Consider the following 24,718-nt stretch of genomic DNA (forward strand, 5'->3'; position numbering starts at 1 on the left):
GGCAGTCAGAAGCAACGTGTTGAGAAGCGGCAGTCAGAAGCAACGTGTTGAGAAGCGGCAGTCAGAAGCAACGTGTTGAGAAGCAACAGTCAGAAGCAACAGTCAGAAGCAACCGTCAGAAGTAAAAGGGTTGAAAAGCAACCGTCAGAAGTAAAAGGGTTGAAAAGCAACAGTCAGAAGTAAAAGGGTTGAAAAGCAACAGTCAGAAGTAAAAGGGTTGAAAAGCAACAGTCAGAAGTAAAAGGGTTGAAAAGCAACAGTCAGAAGTAAAAGGGTTGAACAGCAACAGTCAGAAGTAAAAGGGTTGAACAGCAACAGTCAGAAGTAAAAGGGTTGAACAGCAACAGTCAGAAGTAAAAGGGTTGAACAGCAACAGTCAGAAGTAAAAGGGTTGAACAGCAACAGTCAGAAGTAAAAGGGTTGAACAGCAACAGTCAGAAGTAAAAGGGTTGAACAGCAACAGTCAGAAGTAAAAGGGTTGAACAGCAACAGTCAGAAGTAAAAGGGTTGAAAAGCAACAGTCAGAAGTAAAAGGGTTGAAAAGCAACAGTCAGAAGTAAAAGGGTTGAAAAGCAACAGTCAGAAGTAAAAGGGTTGAAAAGCAACAGTCAGAAGTAAAAGGGTTGAAAAGCAACAGTCAGAAGTAAAAGGGTTGAAAAGCAACAGTCAGAAGTAAAAGGGTTGAAAAGCAACAGTCAGAAGTAAAAGGGTTGAAAAGCAACAGTCAGAAGTAAAAGGGTTGAAAAGCAACAGTCAGAAGTAAAAGGGTTGAAAAGCAACAGTCAGAAGTAAAAGGGTTGAAAAGCAACAGTCAGAAGTAAAAGGGTTGAAAAGCAACAGTCAGAAGTAAAAGGGTTGAAAAGCAACAGTCAGAAGTAAAAGGGTTGAAAAGCAACAGTCAGAAGTAAAAGGGTTGAAAAGCAACAGTCAGAAGTAAAAGGGTTGAAAAGCAACAGTCAGAAGTAAAAGGGTTGAAAAGCAACAGTCAGAAGTAAAAGGGTTGAAAAGCAACAGTCAGAAGTAAAAGGGTTGAAAAGCAACAGTCAGAAGTAAAAGGGTTGAAAAGCAACAGTCAGAAGTAACGTGCTGAGAAGCAAGTCAGAAGCAACGTGCTGAGAAGCAACGTGCTGAGAAGCAACGTGCTGAGAAGCAACGTGTTGAAGCAACGTGTTGAAGCAACAGTCAGAAGCAACGTGCTGAGAAGCAACGTGCTGAGAAGCAACGTGCTGAGAAGCAACGTGCTGAGAAGCAACGTGCTGAGAAGCAACGTGCTGAGAAGCAACGTGCTGAGAAGCAACGTGCTGAGAAGCAACAGTCAGAAGCAAAAGGGTTGAAAAGCAACAGTCAGAAGCAAAAGGGTTGAAAAGCAACAGTCAGAAGTAAAAGGGTTGAACAGCAACAGTCAGAAGTAAAAGGGTTGAACAGCAACAGTCAGAAGTAAAAGGGTTGAACAGCAACAGTCAGAAGTAAAAGGGTTGAACAGCAACAGTCAGAAGTAAAAGGGTTGAACAGCAACAGTCAGAAGTAAAAGGGTTGAACAGCAACAGTCAGAAGTAAAAGGGTTGAAAAGCAACAGTCAGACGTAAAAGGGTTGAAAAGCAACAGTCAGACGTAAAAGGGTTGAAAAGCAACAGTCAGACGTAAAAGGGTTGAAAAGCAACAGTCAGACGTAAAAGGGTTGAAAAGCAACAGTCAGACGTAAAAGGGTTGAAAAGCAACAGTCAGACGTAAAAGGGTTGAAAAGCAACAGTCAGACGTAAAAGGGTTGAAAAGCAACAGTCAGAAGTAAAAGGGTTGAAAAGCAACAGTCAGAAGTAAAAGGGTTGAAAAGCAACAGTCAGAAGTAAAAGGGTTGAAAAGCAACAGTCAGAAGTAAAAGGGTTGAAAAGCAACAGTCAGAAGTAAAAGGGTTGAAAAGCAACAGTCAGAAGTAAAAGGGTTGAAAAGCAACAGTCAGAAGTAAGGGTTGAAAAGCAACAGTCAGAAGTAAAAGGGTTGAAAAGCAACAGTCAGAAGTAAAAGGGTTGAAAAGCAACAGTCAGAAGTAAAAGGGTTGAAAAGCAACAGTCAGAAGTAACGTGCTGAGAAGCAAGTCAGAAGCAACGTGCTGAGAAGCAACGTGCTGAGGCAACGTGCTGAGAAGCAACGTGCTGAGAAGCAACGTGCTGAGAAGCAACGTGCTGAGAAGCAACGTGCTGAGAAGCAACGTGCTGAGAAGCAACAGTCAGAAGCAACAGTCAGAAGCAACAGTCAGAAGCAACAGTCAGAAGCAACAGTCAGAAGCAACGTGCTGAGAAGCAACAGTCAGAAGCAACAGTCAGAAGCAACAGTCAGAAGCAACAGTCAGAAGCAACAGTCAGAAGCAACAGTCAGAAGCAACAGTCAGAAGCAACAGTCAGAAGCAACGTGCTGAGAAGCAACAGTCAGAAGCAACGTGCTGAGAAGCAACAGTCAGAAGCAACGTGCTGAGAAGCAACAGTCAGAAGCAACGTGCTGAGAAGCAACAGTCAGAAGCAACGTGTTGAGAAGCAACAGTCAGAAGCAACGTGTTGAGAAGCAACAGTCAGAAGCAACGTGTTGAGAAGCAACAGTCAGAAGCAACGTGTTGAGAAGCAACAGTCAGAAGCAACATGTCGAGAAGCAACAGTCAGAAGCAACAGTCAGAAGCAACAGTCAGAAGCAACAGTCAGAAGCAACAGTCAGAAGCAACGTGCTGAGAAGCAACAGTCAGAAGCAACGTGCTGAGAAGCAACAGTCAGAAGCAACGTGCTGAGAAGCAACAGTCAGAAGCAACGTGCTGAGAAGCAACAGTCAGAAGCAACGTGTTGAGAAGCAACAGTCAGAAGCAACGTGTTGAGAAGCAACAGTCAGAAGCAACGTGTTGAGAAGCAACAGTCAGAAGCAACGTGTTGAGAAGCAACAGTCAGAAGCAACAGTCAGAAGCAACAGTCAGAAGCAACAGTCAGAAGCAACAGTCAGAAGCAACGTGCTGAGAAGCAACAGTCAGAAGTAACGTGCTGAGAAGCAACAGTCAGAAGTAACGTGCTGAGAAGCAACAGTCAGAAGTAACGTGCTGAGAAGCAACAGTCAGAAGTAACGTGCTGAGAAGCAACAGTCAGAAGTAACGTGCTGAGAAGCAACAGTCAGAAGTAACGTGCTGAGAAGCAACAGTCAGAAGTAACGTGTTGAGAAGCAGCAGTCAGAAGTAACGTGTTGAGAAGCAGCAGTCAGAAGTAACGTGTTGAGAAGCAGCAGTCAGAAGCAACAGTCAGAAGCAACAGTCAGAAGCAACAGTCAGAAGCAACAGTCAGAAGCAACAGTCAGAAGCAACAGTCAGAAGTAACGTGTTGAGAAGCAACAGTCAGAAGTAACGTGTTGAGAAGCAACAGTCAGAAGTAACGTGTTGAGAAGCAACAGTCAGAAGTAACGTGCTGAGAAGCAGCAGTCAGAAGTAACGTGCTGAGAAGCAACACTCAGAAGCAACGTGTTGAGAAGCAACAGTCAGAAGCAACAGTCAGAAGCAACGTGTTGAGAAGCAACAGTCAGAAGCAACGTGTTGAGAAGCAACAGTCAGAAGCAACGTGTTGAGAAGCAACAGTCAGAAGCAACGTGTTGAGAAGCAACAGTCAGAAGCAACGTGTTGAGAAGCAACAGTCAGAAGCAACGTGTTGAGAAGCAGCAGTCAGAAGTAACAGTATTTGGGGTGTACTTACGTGTTGTCTGAGAGTCGGTTGTTGCTTTGGGAGAAGTCTCGGCCTATGGTCTTCTTTTTCCCCAGCTGTCCAACAGGCTCTATGCAGACAGTACTGGCACTCAGATCCAGAGGGCTGGAGCTCCTGTCACTGGCTGGGTCCTGGGAGGGGTCATTAGCTGGACCAGAGCCGATGCTGGGACTCTGGGCTGACTGCTCCTCAGGCGATCTAGGGAATAGCGTTTTCCTCCCCGAAGTCTGACACGTGCTGCTTCTGACCGTGGCCCCCGGGAGCGCTCCTCTGCCCGAGGAGAAGATGGCACCAAAGGTGGCCAGAGAGCGCTTGACCGTCTTGGGAGTGTAGAGGTCCTTCCTCTTCAGGGGGGTATGAACTCCAAGTCGAGTTGAGGAGGCTGTGTTGCCATTCTGAGACGGTCCCAGGAACTTACTTCTCGCCACCTTGCATGTTTTTGGGTTAGACTGCGGTTGAGGGGGTGAAGGTTTCTTGTGGTAAGGCTGAGGTTGTTGAGGGACTGAAGAGGTGCTGTCAGCGTTCTCTGGGGGGTTGTTGGGGACACACGAGTTCCATGGAGCTTTCCTCCTCCTGCGTTTCTCTGGAGCCTCCCTGGCCTGATGCCACTGCCTGCTGGGGGTAACGGTAGTGGGGAAGGCATCACTCCTGCTGGGGGTAACGGTAGCAGAGTGGGGGGTAATGTCACTCTGGGGTTTACACTTGGGAGAGCGGGTATAGATCCAGTCAAACACCTTTTCACCTGAGAAGAGACACAAGCAGAACACAAAATCACCACATATTTAAATAACAGCTATTTGAGATGACAGAGTACATCTTTTGTATTTGACTAAGTTTGATTTATGAGTGAGCTATATCCACTTGAAGGAAATGAATGGTGTTAGTATAAAGCCTTACTTGGGGTGAGTGTATGCTGTCTGAGAGGGCTGGGCATGGGACTGAGCCCCCCCATCTCCTGTTGCTCCTCCTGCTGCTCTGCCGTAGAGGCCTCATCCTCCTCCTCTTCTCTCTGACCTTCAGGCCTCGCTGGCTCCTCTCTACTGGTCGTCTTCTGCTTCTTAGGTCTGACCCTCTTGGGCTTCTCTGCTTTATGCTCTGCAGTCTGATTGGACCAGGGTTTATTCTCTGTGGTCTGATTGGACCAGGGTTTCTTCTTTGCGTTCTGATTAAACAAGGGTCTGGATGTCCCCTCCTCTTGCCCTGACTCCACAGGGGAATATCTTGCTGGTTTAGTTTTCTGTTTATTGTGTTTGGACTTGTTGGCTGTGTGTGTGTCGTCTGTCTCTGTGACCTGTGTGTTGACAGGGCTGTTGAGCCACCAAGGACCAGGCTTGATCCTCTTCCTCTTCCCTGCTAACTGGGTTAGCTGGCCGGCCTGGGAGGAGTCAGCCTCACCTGTAGGGGAGGGGCCAACCTCCTTGGCTTTACGATTGGCTGGAACCTTGACTCGTCTCTGTCCTGACGGTGCCAACTGTAGAACTGTGGAGAAAGACAACATTACATCTAGCCTAGATTTTTATGTGCACTACATTTTTCCATAGCTTTTTTGGTGAATGTTTTTATTTTGTTGTTTTAATTGTTGAGAGCAAAACATAGTCAAAGTCAGAAGTTTACATACACCGTAGCCAAAAAAAATCTAACTCAGTTTCACAATTCCTGACATTTAATCCTAGTAAAAATTCCCTGTTTTAGGCCAGTTAGAATCACCACTTTATTTTAAGAATGTGAAATGTCAAAATAATAGTAGAGAATCATTTATTTCAGCATTTATTTATTTCATCACATTCCCAGTAGGTCAGAAGTTTGCATACACACAATTAGTATTTGGTAGCATTGCCTTTAAATTGTTTAACTTGGGTCAAATGTTTTGGGTAGCCTTCCACAAGTTGGGTGAATTTTGGCCCATTCCTCCTGACAGAGCTGGTTTAACTGAGTCAGGTTTGTAGGCCTTGCTAGCATACGCCTTTTCATTTTTTCCCCCAGAATTGTCTATAGGATTGAGGTCAGGGCTTTGTGATGGCCACTCCAATACCTTGACTTTGTTGTCCTTAAGCCATTTTGCAACAACTTTGGAAGTATGCTTGGGGTCATGGTCGGAAATGGGTCTTCCAAATGGACAGAGCTTTAACTTCCTGACTGATGTCTTGAGATGTTGCTTCAATATATCCACCTAATTTTCCAGCCTCATGATGCCATCTATTTTGTGAAGTGCACCAGTACCTCCTGCAGCAAAGCACCCCCACAACATGATGCTGCCACCCCCGTGCTTCACGGTTGGGATGGTGTTCTTCGGCTTGCAAGCATCCCCCTTTTTCCACCAAACATAACGATGGTCATTAAGGCCAAACAGTTCTATATTTGTTTCATCAGACCAGAGGACATTTCTTCAAAAAGTACAATCTTTGTCCCCATGTGCAGTTGCAAACCGTAGTCTGGCCATGAAATACATCAACAAATACACCTCCAATTGACTCAAATGATGTCAATTAGCCTATCAGAAGCTTCTAAAGCCATGACATAATTATCTGGAATTTTCCAAGCTGTTTAAAGGCACAGTCAACTTAGTGTATGTAAACTTCTGACCCCCTGGAATTGTGATACAGTGAATTATAAGTGAAATAATATGTCTAAACAATTGTTGGAAAAATTACTTGTGTCACGCACAAAGTAGATGTCTTAACCGACTTGCCAAAACCATAGCCTGTTAACAAGAAATTTGTGGAGTGGTTGAAAAACAAGTTTTAATGTCTCCAACCTAAGTGTATGTAAACTTCCGACTTCAACTGTATTTTTATACCTACAAACGGCATGATACAACTTGCACTTGTGATGAACATTATAGTCAAAGAAACCATTGTGATGTGTGATATCAGCTGTCAGGGGATCTTACCTGGTGAAACATCCTGGTCTGCAGCAGCTTCACACTCCTCCTCCATGACGACGGGCTCCTGCCCAGCTCCAGCTGACAGTCTCATCGTCTTCCCAGACTGCCGGCCTCGTCCTCGGCTCGTCTTGGGGTTCACCTTGTAACCTTGGAATTTAGAGATTCTGGGAACTTTCTTTTCTGTTTTGGTGCGGGATTTTGATTGGCTGGGTTTAGGCTTGGCCCCTCCTCCTGGTTCCAGGTCACCTGCTGTCGTTGGTTCAGATAACGGGTTGTTGACTTTCTTCTTCTGGTCTTGTTCTATGTGGTCTGCCTCGACAGGCCCATCACCCTGGGGACTAGAGTCCCTCTTCTTCCTGGCTAGAGACTTGGTGAGGACAGGTATGAGGGAGGAGCCTCCAGTAGCATTCTTCTCTTTAGTTTTCACGTCAGCTGTCCCTTCTGATCTCAGCTTGGCTGTATCCTTCTCTGATTGGCTGGCCTTGGTGAGTGTGTCAGCTGAGGCGTCGTTACTGCTGTATGATTGGTCCTTCTGCTGCGGTCGAGGTGTGGCCCTGTTGGGGTCAGTCTTCCAGCGAAGGGAGAAGCAGGAAGGACCATCGTCCTCCAGGATCAGGAAGTCATCCTCCAGATCGGTGAGAGGAGCTTCTCTCACTGGAGACGCCAGGGCTTTCCTAGGGCTGAACAGAAACACAGCATTAGCCCTTTCCTAGGGCTGAACAGAAACACAGCATTAACCCTTTCCTAGGGCTGAACAGAAACACAGCATTAACCCTTTCCTAGGGCTGAACAGAAACACAGCATTAACCCTTTCCTAGGGCTGAACAGAAACACAGCATTAACCCTTTCCTAGGGCTGAACAGAAACACAGCATTAACCCTTTCCTAGGGCTGAACAGAAACACAGCATTAACCCTTTCCTAGGGCTGAACAGAAACACAGCATTAACCCTTTCCTAGGGCTGAACAGAAACACAGCATTAACCCTTTCCTAGGGCTGAACAGAAACACAGCATTAACCCTTTCCTAGGGCTGAACTTGTGAGAAGGTGGGAATGGCCCATAGACACTTAAGGGACAGGTATGATGAGTGTGTTTCATTTGGTGACCTCAGAGGACAGGAAACACACAAGGCTATATCTCTGAATATGTACATTTCTCAATTATGGGGTTTGCATCTAATTCTTGTATAAAATGAATGAGTAAAGATGAAACTATTTGTGAAATTACGTAATATGATGTTAAACCTTTAATGTGAAATAATTGTATGGCGTAATGGAACAGCCCTTTTCTACTGTTAAGAATAAAACCCCCTCCTGAGGAAATCCTCTTCAGACCACGCGTACCTCGATGGACACTGAGGGGGCACAGGTTGGGTTAAGACCACAAAAACCTCAGTATAAGCAAAGGTTGTAATGGTTGTTGAATTCCTAACCATACCACGTGGAGCATTGGCTACACGGCGGGAAATGGTTCAACTCTGAGACTATCGATCCCGACAGAGTAAGAGCAAATCTTAGATACTAATTACTAGTCTGCAGCTAGAAATTATGTCAACCTGGGATGCGAAAACCGACAACCACCGAAACATCTATTCTATGAGAACATTTCTGAATGGTACTCTGAAGTATCCATTCTAACCACGAAAGCAGAGAGAGACACTCGGATGAAATCTCCAACAGAAGGACTGACGATTCCAACAGAGATCACGACGACACACTGGGCGAAAATATATATATTGATTGAAATTATTCCCAAATGAGTGAGCGTTCATGTGCAAAGCATTATCATTTCAATTAATATAATTATCAACTGTGTAGTGACTCCTTATGTCTTTCCCGCCTTTTTCAGTCCACACCCACTTCCCTTTGTCCACCAAGCCGTCATATCGGCTTAGCCCACTAGGGAACCTCCCCTATCATTTCCTTGTAACCATAGCTACTGTTTGTTTATGCATTTCTGTGATTATTTAGTTAGTAAATAAATTATTATGACGATTGATTAAGACTGGGTTCGTGCAGAAACAATTTATGACGTTTGGAATGAGACTAACGTGAGGTAAAGAATAATTCATTAATTAGAAGACTAATTGATCAGATATTAAAATATCTGAAGAGTTATATTAGGAAAATTACAACTTTGTAATCTGAAGATTTTCCTTGGTGCCCCGACTTCCTAGTTAATTACATTTACATGATTAGATTAATCACGTAATAATAATTACAAAGAATTGATTTGATAAACAGTCTTCACTTTAATGATGCCAAATGTTAACTCGAAATGACACAACGACAAGGTTCCAGTTTAACAAAGTTTACTCTACTATATGAACACACTACAAGGTAGCCATTACCCTCAAGGCAAGGTCCAACAACCACTAGACTTCCTGCGCATGCGCACTCTTGACTGAGTGATAGCCCCGTAATAACAGACTCTCCTTCTCTGGTGGCTGGGCCAGACTCTTCTTCTCTGGTGGCTGGGCCAGACTCTTCTTCTCTGGTGGCTGGGCCAGACTCTTCTTCTCTGGTGGCTGGGCCAGACTCTTCTTCTCTGGTGGCTGGGCCAGACTCTTCTTCTCTGGTGGTTGGGCCAGACTCTTCTTCTCTGGTGGTTGGGCCAGACTCTTCTTCTCTGGTGGTTGGGCCAGACTCTTCTTCTCTGGTGGTTGGGCCAGACTCTTCTTCTCTGGTGGTTGGGCCAGACTCTTCTTCTCTGGTGGTTGGGCCAGACTCTTCTTCTCTGGTGGTTGGGCCAGACTCTTCTTCTCTGGTGGTTGGGCCAGACTCTTCTTCTCTGGTGGTTGGGCCAGACTCTTCTTCTCTGGTGGTTGGGCCAGACTCTTCTTCTCTGAAGGTTGGGCCAGACTCTTCTTCCCTGGTGCTGGTTGTTCTTTGGGTTCTACTGCTGGATACGGGCTTGTTTGGGGAGGCTCTTCTGGCTCTGTCTCTATGCTGCACAAGGACAGAGTCAACTTCCTGGAAAATGAACACAATAGGGATGTGACAAATTGAAAATTATCTTAACATTTAAACTGCCATTTTGTCCAGTTTGTTAAAAAAAGAAGAAAAAGTGATACAATTCCACATGAATTCACAATACAGAATATAGTCCTACTGTGTATGACCACTCGGGTACAATGAAGTTCAATCTACCACAGTCCTAGATACAGTAGGCTACTGGTAGTCTCCTGTCATTTCATATTATGAGACAAAAACACACTACCTAGCAATGATTCATGAGAAAAATAGTTTGCGAGCTTGCACTTTGAACTTGCAGAGTAATTATTGTCCAATTTCTCCACTAAGGCCATCATGGCATCTTGTAGTCTGGTTGTTGATATGCCATGAGGGTATTGAAGACAACGTCCTCTACCATTGACAATGGCTGCATATCAATTGCAGTCATTTCTGGAATCAGCGCTGTGCTTCTCACTCCCATATCACACTTGTTTAGTGTGAAGCGGTCTAATGTCTGTTGTTGGGGGCCTGCCGCCAGCAACGGTTCGTGTCTCACGGTGCGTCCCTTTCAGATGGTTCACCATTGCATCTGTACTACCATTACAGTAACTCAATTACACTTCTCAAAGTCTGCATTTCACTTCTCAAAGTATTGCCATTTGCCAGACAGGACTTTCCTGCTGTCGCTTGCCTTTCTCTGCCATTTTCCCAACTTAACGAAGATGACATGCGGAGCGTTATATAACTGTGGCATATAAATTGTAAAGATATATATATCTCCTCCTAACATAACAACATTGTTGCGTTGGGTATGTTCATCTGTTTATTTTCCCTTTATGATGATCAGGACCTGTTAGTAATAGTTTTGTAAACATTTACATTCACCATCCCAATTTCATTTCAATGTTTAACATTTAAATGTTCACACAACTAGAACAGAATAAGACAGATTCTAGAACACCTTCCTTGGACTACACAGATAAAACACAAAGGTCTGCTCTAAACCATCAACCCACCCCAACCCAGCCGCACCCCAACCCAGCCGCACCCCAACCCAGCCGCACCCCAACCCAGCCGCACCCCCAACCCAGCCGCACCCCCAACCCAGCCGCACCCCAACCCAGCCGCACCCCAACCCAGCCGCACCCCAACCCAGCCGTACCCCCAACCCAGCCGCACCCCCAACCCAGCCGCACCCCAACCCAGCCGCACCCCAACCCAGCCGTACCCCAACCCAGCCGTACCCCCAACCCAGCCGTACCCCCAACCCAGCCGTACCCCCAACCCAGCCGTACCCCCAACCCAGCCGTACCCCAACCCAGCCATACCCCAACCAAGGTCTCCTGTCCTGTGTTAGCACTGATCTGATTATTATGAACTATAATAGGTAGAGACAAAATGGCCCAACAAAGCCAGGATATGGGATTAAGATCAGTCTACAGAGCCTCCATACTGAACCAGTCCAGTAGACTGACCAAGGTGTCTCTTCCTTCTTCGGCATACTGTGAACTGGCGTCTTTTGTTTGCTGAGAGAAAACCGACAGGGAGGAGAGTCCAGCACTGCATCATATCCCCTGGAGAAGAGGAAAAACATCAGGGAGATATAGAAGAAGAGGGAACACCGGGGGGTTATAGAAGAAGAGGGAACACCGGGGGGTTATAGAAGAAGAGGGAACACCGGGGGGGTTATAGAAGAAGAGGGAACACCGGGGGGGTATAGAAGAAGAGGGAACACCGGGGGGGTATAGAAGGGGGAACACCGGGGGGGTATAGAAGGGGGAACACCGGGGGGGTATAGAAGGGGGAACACCGGGGGGGTATAGAAGGGGGAACACCGGGGGGTTATAGAAGAAGAGGGAACACCGGGGGGTTATAGAAGAAGAGGGAACACCGGGGGGGTTATAGAAGAAGAGGGAACACCGGGGGGGTTATAGAAGAAGAGGGAACACCGGGGGGGTATAGAAGAAGAGGGAACACCGGGGGGGTATAGAAGGGGGAACACCGGGGGGGTATAGAAGGGGGAACACCGGGGGGTTATAGAAGAAGGGGGAACACCGGGGGGTTATAGAAGAAGGGGGAACACCGGGGGGTTATAGAAGAAGAGGGAACACCGGGGGGTTATAGAAGAAGAGGGAACACCGGGGGGTTATAGAAGAAGAGGGAACACCGGGGGGGATATAGAAGAAGAGGGAACACCGGGGGGTTATAGAAGAAGAGGGAACACCGGGGGGGTTATAGAAGAAGAGGGAACACCGGGGGGGTATAGAAGAAGAGGGAACACCGGGGGGGTATAGAAGAGGGAACACCGGGGGGGTATAGAAGGGGGAACACCGGGGGGTTATAGAAGAAGAGGGAACACCGGGGGGTTATAGAAGAAGAGGGAACACCGGGGGGTTATAGAAGAGGGAACACCGGGGGGTTATAGAAGAGGGAACACCGGGGGGGTTATAGAAGAAGAGGGAACACCGGGGGGGTTATAGAAGAAGAGGGAACACCGGGGGGGTTATAGAAGAAGAGGGAACACCGGGGGGGTATAGAAGAAGAGGGAACACCGGGGGGGTATAGAAGGGGGAACACCGGGGGGTTATAGAAGAAGGGGGAACACCGGGGGGTTATAGAAGAAGGGGGAACACCGGGGGGTTATAGAAGAAGAGGGAACACCGGGGGGTTATAGAAGAAGAGGGAACACCGGGGGGTTATAGAAGAAGAGGGAACACCGGGGGGGATATAGAAGAAGAGGGAACACCGGGGGGGTATAGAAGAAGAGGGAACACCGGGGGGGTATAGAAGAAGAGGGAACACCGGGGGGTTATAGAAGAAGGGGGAACACCGGGGGGGTATAGAAGAAGGGGGAACACCGGGGGGGTATAGAAGAAGAGGGAACACCGGGGGGGTATAGAAGAAGAGGGAACACCGGGGGGGTATAGAAGGGGGAACACCAGGGGGGTATAGAAGAAGAGGGAACACCAGGGGGGTATAGAAGAAGAGGGAACACCAGGGGGGTATAGAAGAAGAGGGAACACCAGGGGGGTATAGAAGAAGAGGGAACACCAGGGGGGTATAGAAGAAGAGGGAACACCAGGGGGGTATAGAAGGGGGAACACCAGGGGGGTATAGAAGGGGGAACACCAGGGGGGTATAGAAGGGGGAACACCAGGGGGGTATAGAAGGGGGAACACCAGGGGGTTATAGAAGAAGGGGGAACACCAGGGGGTTATAGAAGAAGGGGGAACACCAGGGGGTTATAGAAGAAGGGGGAACACCAGGGGGGTATAGAAGAAGGGGGAACACCAGGGGGGTATAGAAGAAGGGGGAACACCAGGGGGGTATAGAAGAAGGGGGAACACCAGGGGGGTATAGAAGAAGGGGGAACACCAGGGGGGTATAGAAGAAGGGGGAACACCAGGGGGGTATAGAAGAAGGGGGAACACCAGGGGGGTATAGAAGAAGGGGGAACACCAGGGGGTTATAGAAGGGGGAACACCAGGGGGTTATCGAAGAAGAGGGAACACCAGGGGGTTATAGAAGAAGAGGGAACACCAGGGGGGGTATAGAAGAAGAGGGAACACCAGGGGGGGTATAGAAGAAGAGGGAACACCAGGGGGGTATAGAAGAAGAGGGAACACCAGGGGGGTATAGAAGAAGGGGGAACACCAGGGGGGTATAGAAGAAGGGGGAACACCAGGGGGGTATAGAAGAAGAGGGAACACCAGGGGGGTATAGAAGGGGGAACACCAGGGGGGGATAGAAGAAGAGGGAACACCAGGGGGGGAATAGAAGGAACATCAGCGAAGCGTAGACGAACCAAACTTTCCTCCTATTTGAATCAATATAACACGTCTACAACAAGACTAAAAACAACAAACTCCTTGTCAAGCGTTCCATATCAGTATCGAGTTGGGATGCATCTTACCCATCTGCTGCCTGTCCGTTGCACTGTGGTGTCAGGGCAGTGATAGGCTGCTTTACAGGGCCGTGGTCATCATCATCATCACAGATCAAGAGCAATGGAGAGGCTGTTCTGTCCTTGTCCTCATCCCTCTCCTGCCGCTTTATGGGGCTGGAGGTCTTGATGGGAGCGTGCTTTTTAAATGGGCTCTCTACCTCAGCCAAGGAAAACACAGGGAAAAGGGTCGACAATCAAGACAAGACATTTCTACAGATGATGATTTCTACAGATAACTTGCTGATGTCATACAGAGGTGGGCTGGTGAGGCATTAACATATGCCCAGAGATACTGCCACAGTAACAAGCCATTTCAGTCACTAGCTATCAGTTATTAACAGTCATCACCTACCAGTATCCAGCAAAGTGCTCTCTGCGGTCCCCTCCTTGTGCATCTCTTCTCCTTGGGGCACCTGGTGTCAACAACAGATCATAAGTGTGCATTCTGACATTTCATTTAATTCCATTGCAGAATAGTACGAGGTGTTTTACCGCTTCACCAGTCTCTGGAACTGATGATGGTTCTCTCTCCACCTTCTCTACAGGGTTACCAGTCTTCTCCACCTGCTCTACAGCATTGGCGGTCTTGTTCTCCTTCTCTACAGTGGCGAAGGTCGGAGGGGGAGACAGAGGGGGAAGCTCTTCCCCAACATCAGAGGGAGAATCTGCAGGACATATTAAGTCACATTAGTTATTGGGTGTCCAAAGACAAGGTAACATACATGACAGATGACGGGTCATAGGGATGGGCATTTTAAATCATTTCTCTATTTGAATAGTTAAAATAAAACATTGCTCTACTCTGACCAACCAGAATGCCACCAAACGCCACCACAGCAAACAGTGTTGTTTTCAGGGTGTTATATCAGTACAGTAGCCTATTCTAACAACCACAGTGAAAGAGAAGTCTGATGTTTGCCATCATAGAACTAAGGATGTGACAAATGGAAAACATTTGTTAACGTTTAAAACATAATTTTTTGTCGGTTTTCCAGCCCTATTGAGTATGACTGCTAGGGGGCAATTAAGTTCTATGTGTTGGACAATGACTCTTACTTCAGTCCCCCGGGTTTTGTCAAGTCAAAATGGACTTTTCCTAGCAGGTTTAGGAAAACTTCTGCAGCAGGTTCATCCCACTTCATTTGTATTTATTATGGATCCCCATTAGTTCCTGCCAAGGCAGCAGCTACTCTTCCTGGGGTCCAGCAAAATTAAGGCAGTTTATAGAATTTTAAAAACATTAAAATACATTTTCTGATTTCACAACACATTGCATCTGTACTACCATTACTGTACCTCAAATTACACTTCAAAGTTTGCATTTCACTTCTCAAAGTATTGCCATTTGCCAGACAGGACTTTCCTGCTGTCGCTTGCCTTTCTCTGCCATTTTTCCAAGTTGATGATGTGTGGAGCTCTTTATATCTGTGGCAAATAATTTGAAAGATGCATGTCTCCTACTGTTACAGCAGGTATTTGTTAAATGTTTTGTTTTCTGATGGGGCTCTATTAGGAGGTAGTTTTGGTGATAACTAATTGTGATAACTGTGATTTGAATTTTGTGGGGGAAAAACAGCTAACGTTAATGATCCCAATTTTGTCTTTCTATAAATAAATGTGTGGCATTGGGATAAACATTACTAAATGGTTTGACAGAAAAACAAATCAAATTGTATTTGTCACATGATCCGAATACAACAAGACCTCACAGTGAAACGCTGAATACAACAGGTGTAGTAGACCTCACAGTGAAACGCTGAATACAACAGGTGTAGTAAAACTCTTACTGTGAAATGCTTATTTACAAGCCCTTAACCAACAATGCAGTTAAGACAGAGTTAAGAAAATATTTACTAAGTAAACTAAAGTTTAAAAAAAGAAGCAACAATAAAATAACAATAACGAGGCTATATACAGGGGGTACCGGTACTGAGTCAATGTGGAGGATATATACAGGGGGTACCGGTACCGAGTCAATGTGCGGGGGTACAGGCTAGTCGAGGTAATATGTACATGTAGGTAGAGTGACTATGCATAGATAATAGAAAATAAAACAGCGAGTAGCAGCAGTGTAAAACAATGCAAATAGTCCGGGTAACCATTTGATCAGCTGGGAGTTGCGCAATAGTCTATCCTACACAATTGCACACAGTAGACTCAGTGTCCAATCCGAGGCACAAAAACAAGAACTCATTACCTTGATGCTTTCTCTTAAATCTAATGAGACTCTACTGTAAATCAAGCAGACGACATATGGTCAACTGGGATATTAGATCCAACATGGGTCCAGGCACAACAGTCTTCACCGGCGTAACGAATGAGACACCAAAATATTATATTCTGGACATTCCTCGTCAACACCTCTTTTCCAGCACGTTGGCTATTGCATCGCATGTACTGTCACCACAGCTGTTCATCACTTCACTGTCGTTCAAAATACCTTCCTGGATCAGATGTGAAAAAATAAATCACCAAACGTGTATCCAATAAGTATTATGCATAATTATTGAAGAACCACATTAATGACATTATCAATTTAGGTATCAAGGTAAGGTGACTTTCAGTAATACGGAACAAATATAAACGTAACATGTAAACAGTGGTGGAAAAAGTACTCAGTCATACTAGAGTAAAAGTAAAGATACCTTAATAGAAAATGACTCAAGCCACCCAGTAACATACAAGTATTTGGTTTTAAATATACTTAAGAATCAAAAGTAAATGGAACTGCTAAAATATACTAAAGTATCAAAAGTAAAAATATAATTCCAAACATTAAGCAAACCAGATGGCACAATCTTCAATTTCTTTATTGACGGATAGCCAAGGGTACACTACAACACTCAGACATTATTTACAAAAGGAGGCATGTATTTAGCGAGTCCTCCAGATCAGAGGCAGTAGGGACGACCAGGGATGTTCTCTGTTTAGTGAGTCCTCCAGATCAGAGGCAGTAGGGATGACCAGGGATGTTCTCTGTTTAGTGAGTCCTCCAGATCAGAGGCAGTAGGGATGACCAGGGATGTTCTCTGTTTAGTGAGTCCTCCAGATCAGAGGCAGTAGGGATGACCAGGGATGTTCTCTGTTTAGTGAGTCCTCCAGATCAGAGGCAGTAGGGATGACCAGGGATGTTCTCTGTTTAGTGAGTCCTCCAGATCAGAGGCAGTAGGGATGACCAGGGATGTTCTCTGTTTAGTGAGTCCTCCAGATCAGAGGCAGTAGGGATGACCAGGGATGTTCTCTTGATAAGTGTGTGAATTGGACCATTTTCCTGTCAAAATGTCACAAGTACTTTTGGGTCTCAGGGAAAATGTATGTAGAAAAAAGTACATAATTATCCTTAGGAATGTAGTGAAGTAAAAGTAAAAATAGCAAAAATATATAAATAGTAAAATACAGACACCCCAAAAAACTACTTAAGTAGTACTTTCAAGTATTTTTACTTAAGTACTTTACACCACTGCATGTAAAGTGTTGGTCACATGTTTCATGAGCTGAAATAAAAGATCCCAGAAATGTTCCATATGCACACAAAGCTTTTTTCTCTCAAATTTTGCGCACAAATGTTTTGCCATCTGTTAGTGAGCTTTTCTCCTTTACCAAGATAATCCATCCACCTGACAGGTGTGGCATATCAAGAAGCTGATTAAACAGCATGGTCATTAGACAGGTGCACCGTGTGCTGGGGACAATAAAAGGCCACTCTAAAATGTGCAGTTGTCACACAATGCCACAGATGTCTTAAGTCAATTGGCATGCTGACTGCAGGAATGTCCACCAGAGCTGTTGCCAGATAATTGAATGTTCATTTCTCATCTGGCTTCTTCACCTGCGGGACCGTCTTGAGACACCTGGCCAGCTGAAGAAACCATGTGCTTGCATAACCAAAGAATATTTACTGTCAGAAACCGTCTCAGGGAAGCTCATCTGTGTGCTCATCGTCCTCACCAGGGTCTTGACCTGACTGCAGGTCTGCGTCGTAACTGACTTCAGTGGGGAAATGCCCACGTTCGATGGCCACTGGAGAAGTGTGCTCTTCACAGATGAATCCCAGCTTTAACTGTACTGGGCAAATGGCAGACAGCGTGTATGGCGTTGTGTGGGCTAGCGGTTTGCTGACGTCAACGTTGTGAACGGAGTGCCCCATGGTGGCGGTGGGGTTATGGTATATGCATACGCTTTGGACAATGAACACAATTGCATTTTATCAATAGCAATTTGAATGCACAGAAATACCATGATGAGATCCTGAGGCCCATTGTGGTGCCATTCATCTACCGCCATCACCTCATGTTTCAGCATGATTAGAGGTCGACCGATTGATTTTTCAACGCCGATACCGATTATTGGAGGACCAAAAAAAGCCGATCCCGAATAAAATCGGCCAAATTTTTATATATATATATATATATATATATATATATATATATATATATATATATATATATATATATATTTGTAATAATGACAATTACAACAATACTGAATGAACAATGAACTTATTTTTACTTAATATAATACATCAATAAAATCTATTTAGTCTCAAATAAATTATGAAACATGTTCAATTTGGTTTAAATAATGCAAAAACAAAGTGTTGGAGAAGAAAGTAAAAGTGCAATATGTGCCATGTAAAAAAGCTAACGTTTAAGTCCCTTACTCAGAACATATGAAAGCTGGTGGTTCCTTTTAACACGAGTCTTCAATATTCCCAGGTAAGAAGTTTTAGGTTGTAGTTATTATAGGACTACTTCTCTCTATACCATTTGTATTTCATATACCTTTGACTATTGGATGTTCTAATAGGTACTTTAGTATTGCCAGCCTAATCTCGGGAGTTGATAGGCTTGAAGTCATAAACAGCGCAATGCTTGAAGCATTGTGAAGAGCTGCTGGAAAATGCAGTAAAGTGCTGTTTGAATGAATGCTTACGAGCCTCCTGCTGCCTACCACCGCTCAGTCAGACTGCTCTATCAAATCACAGACTTAATTATAATATAATAACACACAGAAATACGAGCCTTAGGTCATTAATATGGTCAAATCCGGAAACTATCATTTCGAAAACAAGACGTTTATTCTTTCAGTGAAATACGGTTACGCATTTTATCTAACGGGTGGCATCCATAAGTCTAAATATAGCTGTTAACATTGAAGGTTGTGCAATCCATGTAATAATTACGTAAAATTCTGGCAAATTAGTTCGCAACGAGCCAGGCGGCCCAAACTGCTGCATATACCCTGACTCTGCGTGCAATGAACGCAAGAGAAGTGACAATTTCCCTAGTTTAATATTGCCTGCTAACCTGAATTTCTTTTAACTAAATATGCAGGTTTAAAAAATTTTTTTACTTCTGTGTATTGATTTTAAGAAAGGCATTGATGTTTATGGTTAGGTATACATTGGTGCAACGACAGTGCTATTTTCGCGAATGCGCTTGTTAAATCACCCGTTTGGCGAAGTAGGCTGTGATTCAATGACAAATTGAATCCGCATCGATTATATGCAACGCAGGACAAGCTAGATAAACCAGTAATATCATCAACCATGTGTAGTTAACTAGTAATATTGTTAAGATTGATTGTTTTTATAAGATGTTTAATGCTCGCTAGCATCTTACCGTGGCTCCTTGCTGCACTCGCATAACAGGTAGTCAGCCTGCCATGCAGTCTCCTCGTTGAGTGCAATGTAATCGGCCATGATCGGTGTCCAAAAATGCCGATTACAGATTGTTATGAAAACTTGAAAATTATCGGCCATTCCGATTAATCGGTCAACCTCTAATGATAATGCACAGCCCAATGTCGCATGGATCTGTACACAATTCCTGGATATAATGACAACCTACACTGCCATAAATGCAAGGACAGAAATTTGGACAAATCCATCAAGACATCAACCATGATAAAGGATTAAACATACACTACATGTCCAAAGGTTTGTGGGCATTAATATGGAGTTGGTCCTCCCTCTGCTGCTGTAACAACCTCCTCTCTTCTGGGAAGGCTTTCCTCTAGATGTTGGAACATTGCTGCTATAACAGCCTCCACTCTTCTGGGAAGGCTTTCCTCTAGATGTTGGAACATTGCTGCTATAACAGCCTCCACTCTTCTGGGAAGGCTTTCCACTAGATGATGGAACATTGCTGCTATAACAGCCTCCACTCTTCTGGGAAGGCTTTCCTCTAGATGTTGGAACATTGCTGCAGGGACTTGCTTCCATTCAGCCACAAGAGCATTAGTGTGGTCGGGCACTGATGTTGGGCGATTAGACCTGGTTCGCAGTCGACGTCACAAATTCATCACGGAGGTGTTCGATGGGGTTGAGGTCAGGGCTCTGTGCAGGCCAGGCAAGTTCTTCCACACCGATCTCAACAAACCATTTCTGTATGATCTCGCTTTGTGCACGGGGGCATTGTAATGCTGAAACAGGAAAGGGTCTTCCCAAAACTGTTGGCACAAAGTTGGAAGCACAGAAATGTTTTGTCCATATTATTGCCCATGATTTTGGCATAAGATGTTTGACGAGCAGGTGTCCACATACTTTTGGTCATGTAGTGTAAGATATTAAATTCCAAGAAAAAAAAATTTAAATTAAAAAAAAAACACACTAAGTAAGTTATACACTACCGGTCAAAAGTTTTAGAACACTGACTCATTCAAGGGGTTTTCTTAATTTTGGCTATTTTCTACATTCGAGAATAATAGTGAAGACATCAAAACTATGAAATAACTCATGTAGTAACCAAAAGTGTTAAACAAATAAAAATGTATTTTAGATTTTAGATTCTTCAAAATAGCCACACTTTGCCTTGACGACAGCTTTGCACACTTGGCATTCTCTCAACCAGCTTCATGAGGTCGTCACCTGGAATGCATTTAAATAAACAGGTGTGCCTTGTTAAAAGTTCGTTGGTGGAATGTTTCTTTCCTTCTTAAAAACCTCTACGCGGTGTTTCCCCCCGCGTTATGGTTGACCTAACGTAGGCTAATGTGATTAGCCTGAGGTTGTAAGAAACAACATAGACATATCTGATATGGGCAGAAAGCTTAACTTCTTGTTAATCTAACTGCACTGTTCAATTTACAGTAGCTATTACAGTGAAAGAATACCATGCTATTGTTTGAGGAGAGTGCACAATTTGAACATGAAAATGTATCAAACCAATTAGGCACATTTGGGCAGACGTGATACAACATTTTGAACAGAAATGCAATGGTTCATTGGATCAGTATAAAACTTTGCACAAACACAAAATTGTAATTGCACCTAACCTGGAATAATACATTACGGCCTTTCATTTCAAAGATGATATAAAAAACATTTTTAAAACATGTTTTTTTCCATTGTATTGTCTTTTACCAGATCTAATGTGTTATATTCTCCTACATTCGTTTCACATTTCCACAAACGTCAACGTGTTTATTTTCAAATGGTAGCAAGAATATGCATATAGATTTTGGTATGTCATTTTAGGAGAACATTTAAAAAAAAAAAAAAGTTCAGACCCTTGTGTGTTCGAGCCAATCAGTTGTCTTGTGACAAGGTAAGGGGGTATACAGAAGATGGCCCTATTTGGTAAAAGACCAAGTCCATATTATGGCAAGAACAGCTCAAATAAGCAAAGAGAAACGACAGACCATCATTACTTTAAGACATGAAGGTCAGTCAATACGGAAAATGTCAAGAACCTTGAAAGTTAATTTGCAAAAACCATCAATCGCTATGATGAAACTGGCTCTCATGAGAACCACCACAGGAAAGGAAGACAGAGTTACCTCTGCTGCAGAGGACAAGTTCATTAGGAGTTACCAGCCACAGAAATTGCAGCCCAAATAAATTCTTCAGAGTTCAAGTAACAAACATCTCAACATCAACTGTTCAGATGAGACTGTGTGAATCAGGCCTTCATGGTTGAATTGCTGCAACAACAAAAAACACTACTAAAGGACACCAATAAGAAGAAGAGACTTGCTTGGGCCAAGAAACACGAGCAATGGACATAGACCGGTGGAAATCTGTCCTTTGGTCTGGAGTCCAAATTGGCGATTTTTGGTTCCTAACGCCATGTTTTTTGAGAACGGGTGATCTCCACATGTGTATTTCCCACCGTAAAGCATGGAGAAGGACGAGGTGTTATGGTGTGGGGGGTGCTTTTGATTTGTTTAACACTTTTTTGGTTACTACATGATTCCATGTGTTGTTTCACAGTTTGAGGTCTTCACTGTCACCTCGAAAAGATACAACGACAAGGTCTCCCCATCTTGAGGGAGGACGGAGAGTGATTCTCACGGCCGGCTCCCTAATCTTTGTCGGCTGGGTAGTAGGACAGTATGTGCGTAGGATACCTACTGTTTGTGTGTGTATGTATGTGCGTAGGATACCTAATGTCAGTGTGTGAATGTAAGTAAGGAGCCTGTATAAAATGAATGGTTTTGTACAACGGTCTAGCGTTCTCGTAAATAAACTTTCTGACTATCGTAGCTGGGCCTCCGTCTGTTTCATTCAACCAGTATCTTACACATTCTGGGTTGCAGACTGAGTAGTTTAATTGGGCTATGAACACTGAGAACATCATTCTCGTGACACAACCGTGTCAGCGGGCACTGCGCCCAGCCCGCCACAGGAGTCACTAGTGCGCGATGGGACAAGGACATCCCTGCAAGCCAAACCCTCCCCTCAACCCGAACGACGTTGGGCTAATTGTGGGCCGCCACATGGGTCTCCCGGTCACGGCCGGCTGCGACAGAGCCTGGACTGGAACCCAGAATCACTAGTGGCACAGCTAGCACTGCGATGCAGTGCCTTAATGAAAAAGCTTTCTCTGAATACTCTTACAAGTGTATGAATAATAACATCTGTTTGGATATCCGGATATTCAATTAACCGTGCCCATCCCTAATGGGTCATTCCACCAAGTCTAACACATGCCATTATGACTCCAATTGCATTGCTGTCATTCCACTGACATGCAACATCTTCCGTCCGGGGGAAATGCCCGACACTCCCAAATTGCTCCGTCTAAACGTTAACACGCTTCGCTTGCGATACCATTTTGGAAACATATGGAAATTACTGATGTACTACGCAGAATATGATGTACTACGCAGAAATCGCTCCGCCACTTCACCAAATTTCATGTGTTCATGTGACAAAACAAGTCGAGTGTAGAGAATCAATGAACCATCTAAGACGCTAGGAAATGTATTTTCCAGAACCAAAAATATCATTTTTTCAGCTGTTTGAAGATGGTGTACAAAACCTAAAGTAAAAGACGCAAAATGTAAGAATGAGAAACATAGAAATAGCTCTACTGCTTCTTAGACTTGCTTTAAATGAGAATGACAGATCTATAACTAACATTTCTATGTGAATTTGGTTGGGTCGCCCAAAAAGTTATTTGCGTAGAAGCTCTACACAGTTGTATTCTGTAGGTGTTACTGAGTTGGCTGATACCCCAGATCCATAGGTAAGGCTGTACAGTGAAATATAAGTATGCCCCTCCCCCAAAAAATATTAAGTCTAATACATCCACAGAGCGATTTAAACACATTTGTTGGTCAAATGAACTAGTTGTCTTGTGCTGAAGTTATACAAAACAAGGTTGGAATGGTATATTATTTACTCCAAATATGGCATCATTCCACTATCTGTATCCGTTTGCATCACTTTCAATTAGGAACTTATTTTTAATGCGAATCGCAAATTCCACTAATGTGGCTGTACATTGCAATATTAATTTTCATTACACATTGTACGGGTAAGTTAATGTGGCTAATTCCACAGTGGTTTCAGTCCTGAAATAGCGTTTTTTGTAATGAACATTGATCTGGAGGTGGTAACTAGCTGGCACGGCCACAAATGCATGAAATCTGATTTTAAACCTAACCTTAACCACACGGCTAACCTTAACGCCTAACCCTAAATGTTTTCATGACTTTTTACAATACAGCCAATTTTGACTTTGCAGCTGGGAAATTGTTCAGTGCCGTCCGTATACAGGACAAGACTCATGACAATAAATGTCAACCTGCTGGCTGATACCTATGGATTGTGGTAATGTGGTAAGACTGTACAGTGAAAAATAAGTACGCCAACAACGCAACTCTGAGGTCTAATACATCCACAAAGCCATTTCAACTGATATTTACTTTTTGGGGTCAAATTAGCAAATTATTGTCTTTTGTGAAATTGATTCTACTATCTGTAACCATTTGCATTTCTTTAAATAAGGGACTTTAATTTTGAAGGCGAAACACAAATTCTACTAATCTGGCTAATTGTTATTGTGGCTAGCTTCACATAAGTGCTGCATGCCCCTTGGGTTCCGAAGAGCAAGTCGAACACTGGGTAATGCCTACCAACATAATACATACAGTTGAAGTCAGAAGTTTACATACACTTAGGTTGGAGTCATTAAAACTCGTTGTTCAACCACTCCACCAATGTCTTGTTAACAAACTAGTTATAGCACATCAGTTAGGACATCTACTTTGTGCATGACAAGTAATTTTTACAACAATTGTTTACAGAGATTATTTCACTTATAATTCACTGTATTACAATTCCAGTGGGTCAGAAGTTTACATACACTAAGTTGACTGTGCCTTTAAACAGCTTGGAAAATTCCAGAAAATTATGTCATGGCTTTAGAAGCTTCTGATAGGCTAAATGACAATTTGAGTCAATTGGAGGTGTACCTGTGGATGTATTTCAAGGCCTACCTTCAAACTCAGTGCCTCTTTGCTTGACATCATGGCAAAATCTAAAGAAATCAGCCAAGACCTCAGACAAAAAAAATTGTAGACCTCCACAAGTCTGGTTCATCCTTGGGAGCAATTTCCAAACGCCTGAAGGTACCACGTTCATCTGTACAAACAGTAGTACGCAAGTATAAACACCATGGAACCACGCAGCCGTCATACCGCTCAGTAAGGAGACGCGTTCTGTCTCCTAGAGACGAACGTACTTTGGTGTGAAAAGTGCAAATCAATCCCAGAACAACAGCAAAGGACCTTGTGAAGATGCTGGAGGAAACAGGTACAAAAGTATCTATATCCACAGTAAAAACGAGTCCTCATATCGACATAACCTGAAAGAACGCTCAGCAAGGAAGAAGCCATTGCTCCAAAACTGCGATAAAAAAGACAGACTATGGTTTGCAACTGCACATGTGGACAAAGATCGAACTTTTTGGAGAAATGACCTCAT

The 24,718-nt window shown here is 44.1% G+C and overlaps 1 protein-coding gene across 7 annotated transcripts in view; it reads right to left on the reverse strand.

The window, feature by feature from the left end:
• Window positions 1-24,718, reverse strand: part of LOC139531457 (uncharacterized) — a 261,709-nt gene that overhangs the window by 22,276 nt on the left and 214,715 nt on the right. For 5 of the 7 annotated variants that reach the window (XM_071327923.1, XM_071327921.1, XM_071327919.1 and 2 more), the window contains exons 4-10: window positions 13,999-14,171; window positions 13,859-13,919; window positions 13,474-13,660; window positions 11,036-11,134; window positions 6,613-7,286; window positions 4,620-5,201; window positions 3,714-4,464 (exon numbers count right to left, since the gene is read on the reverse strand). In XM_071327923.1, the coding sequence (XP_071184024.1) occupies window positions 3,714-4,464; window positions 4,620-5,201; window positions 6,613-7,286; window positions 11,036-11,134; window positions 13,474-13,660; window positions 13,859-13,919; window positions 13,999-14,171 (2,527 nt within the window). The remainder of the gene's footprint in view (window positions 1-3,713; window positions 4,465-4,619; window positions 5,202-6,612; window positions 7,287-11,035; window positions 11,135-13,473; window positions 13,661-13,858; window positions 13,920-13,998; window positions 14,172-24,718) is intronic. The other 2 variants (XM_071327924.1, XM_071327925.1) reach the window with 2 other exon arrangements.

Source organism: Salvelinus alpinus, chromosome 10 (genome assembly GCF_045679555.1).
Source record: "Salvelinus alpinus chromosome 10, SLU_Salpinus.1, whole genome shotgun sequence".
NCBI classification, from domain to species: domain Eukaryota; kingdom Metazoa; phylum Chordata; class Actinopteri; order Salmoniformes; family Salmonidae; genus Salvelinus; species Salvelinus alpinus.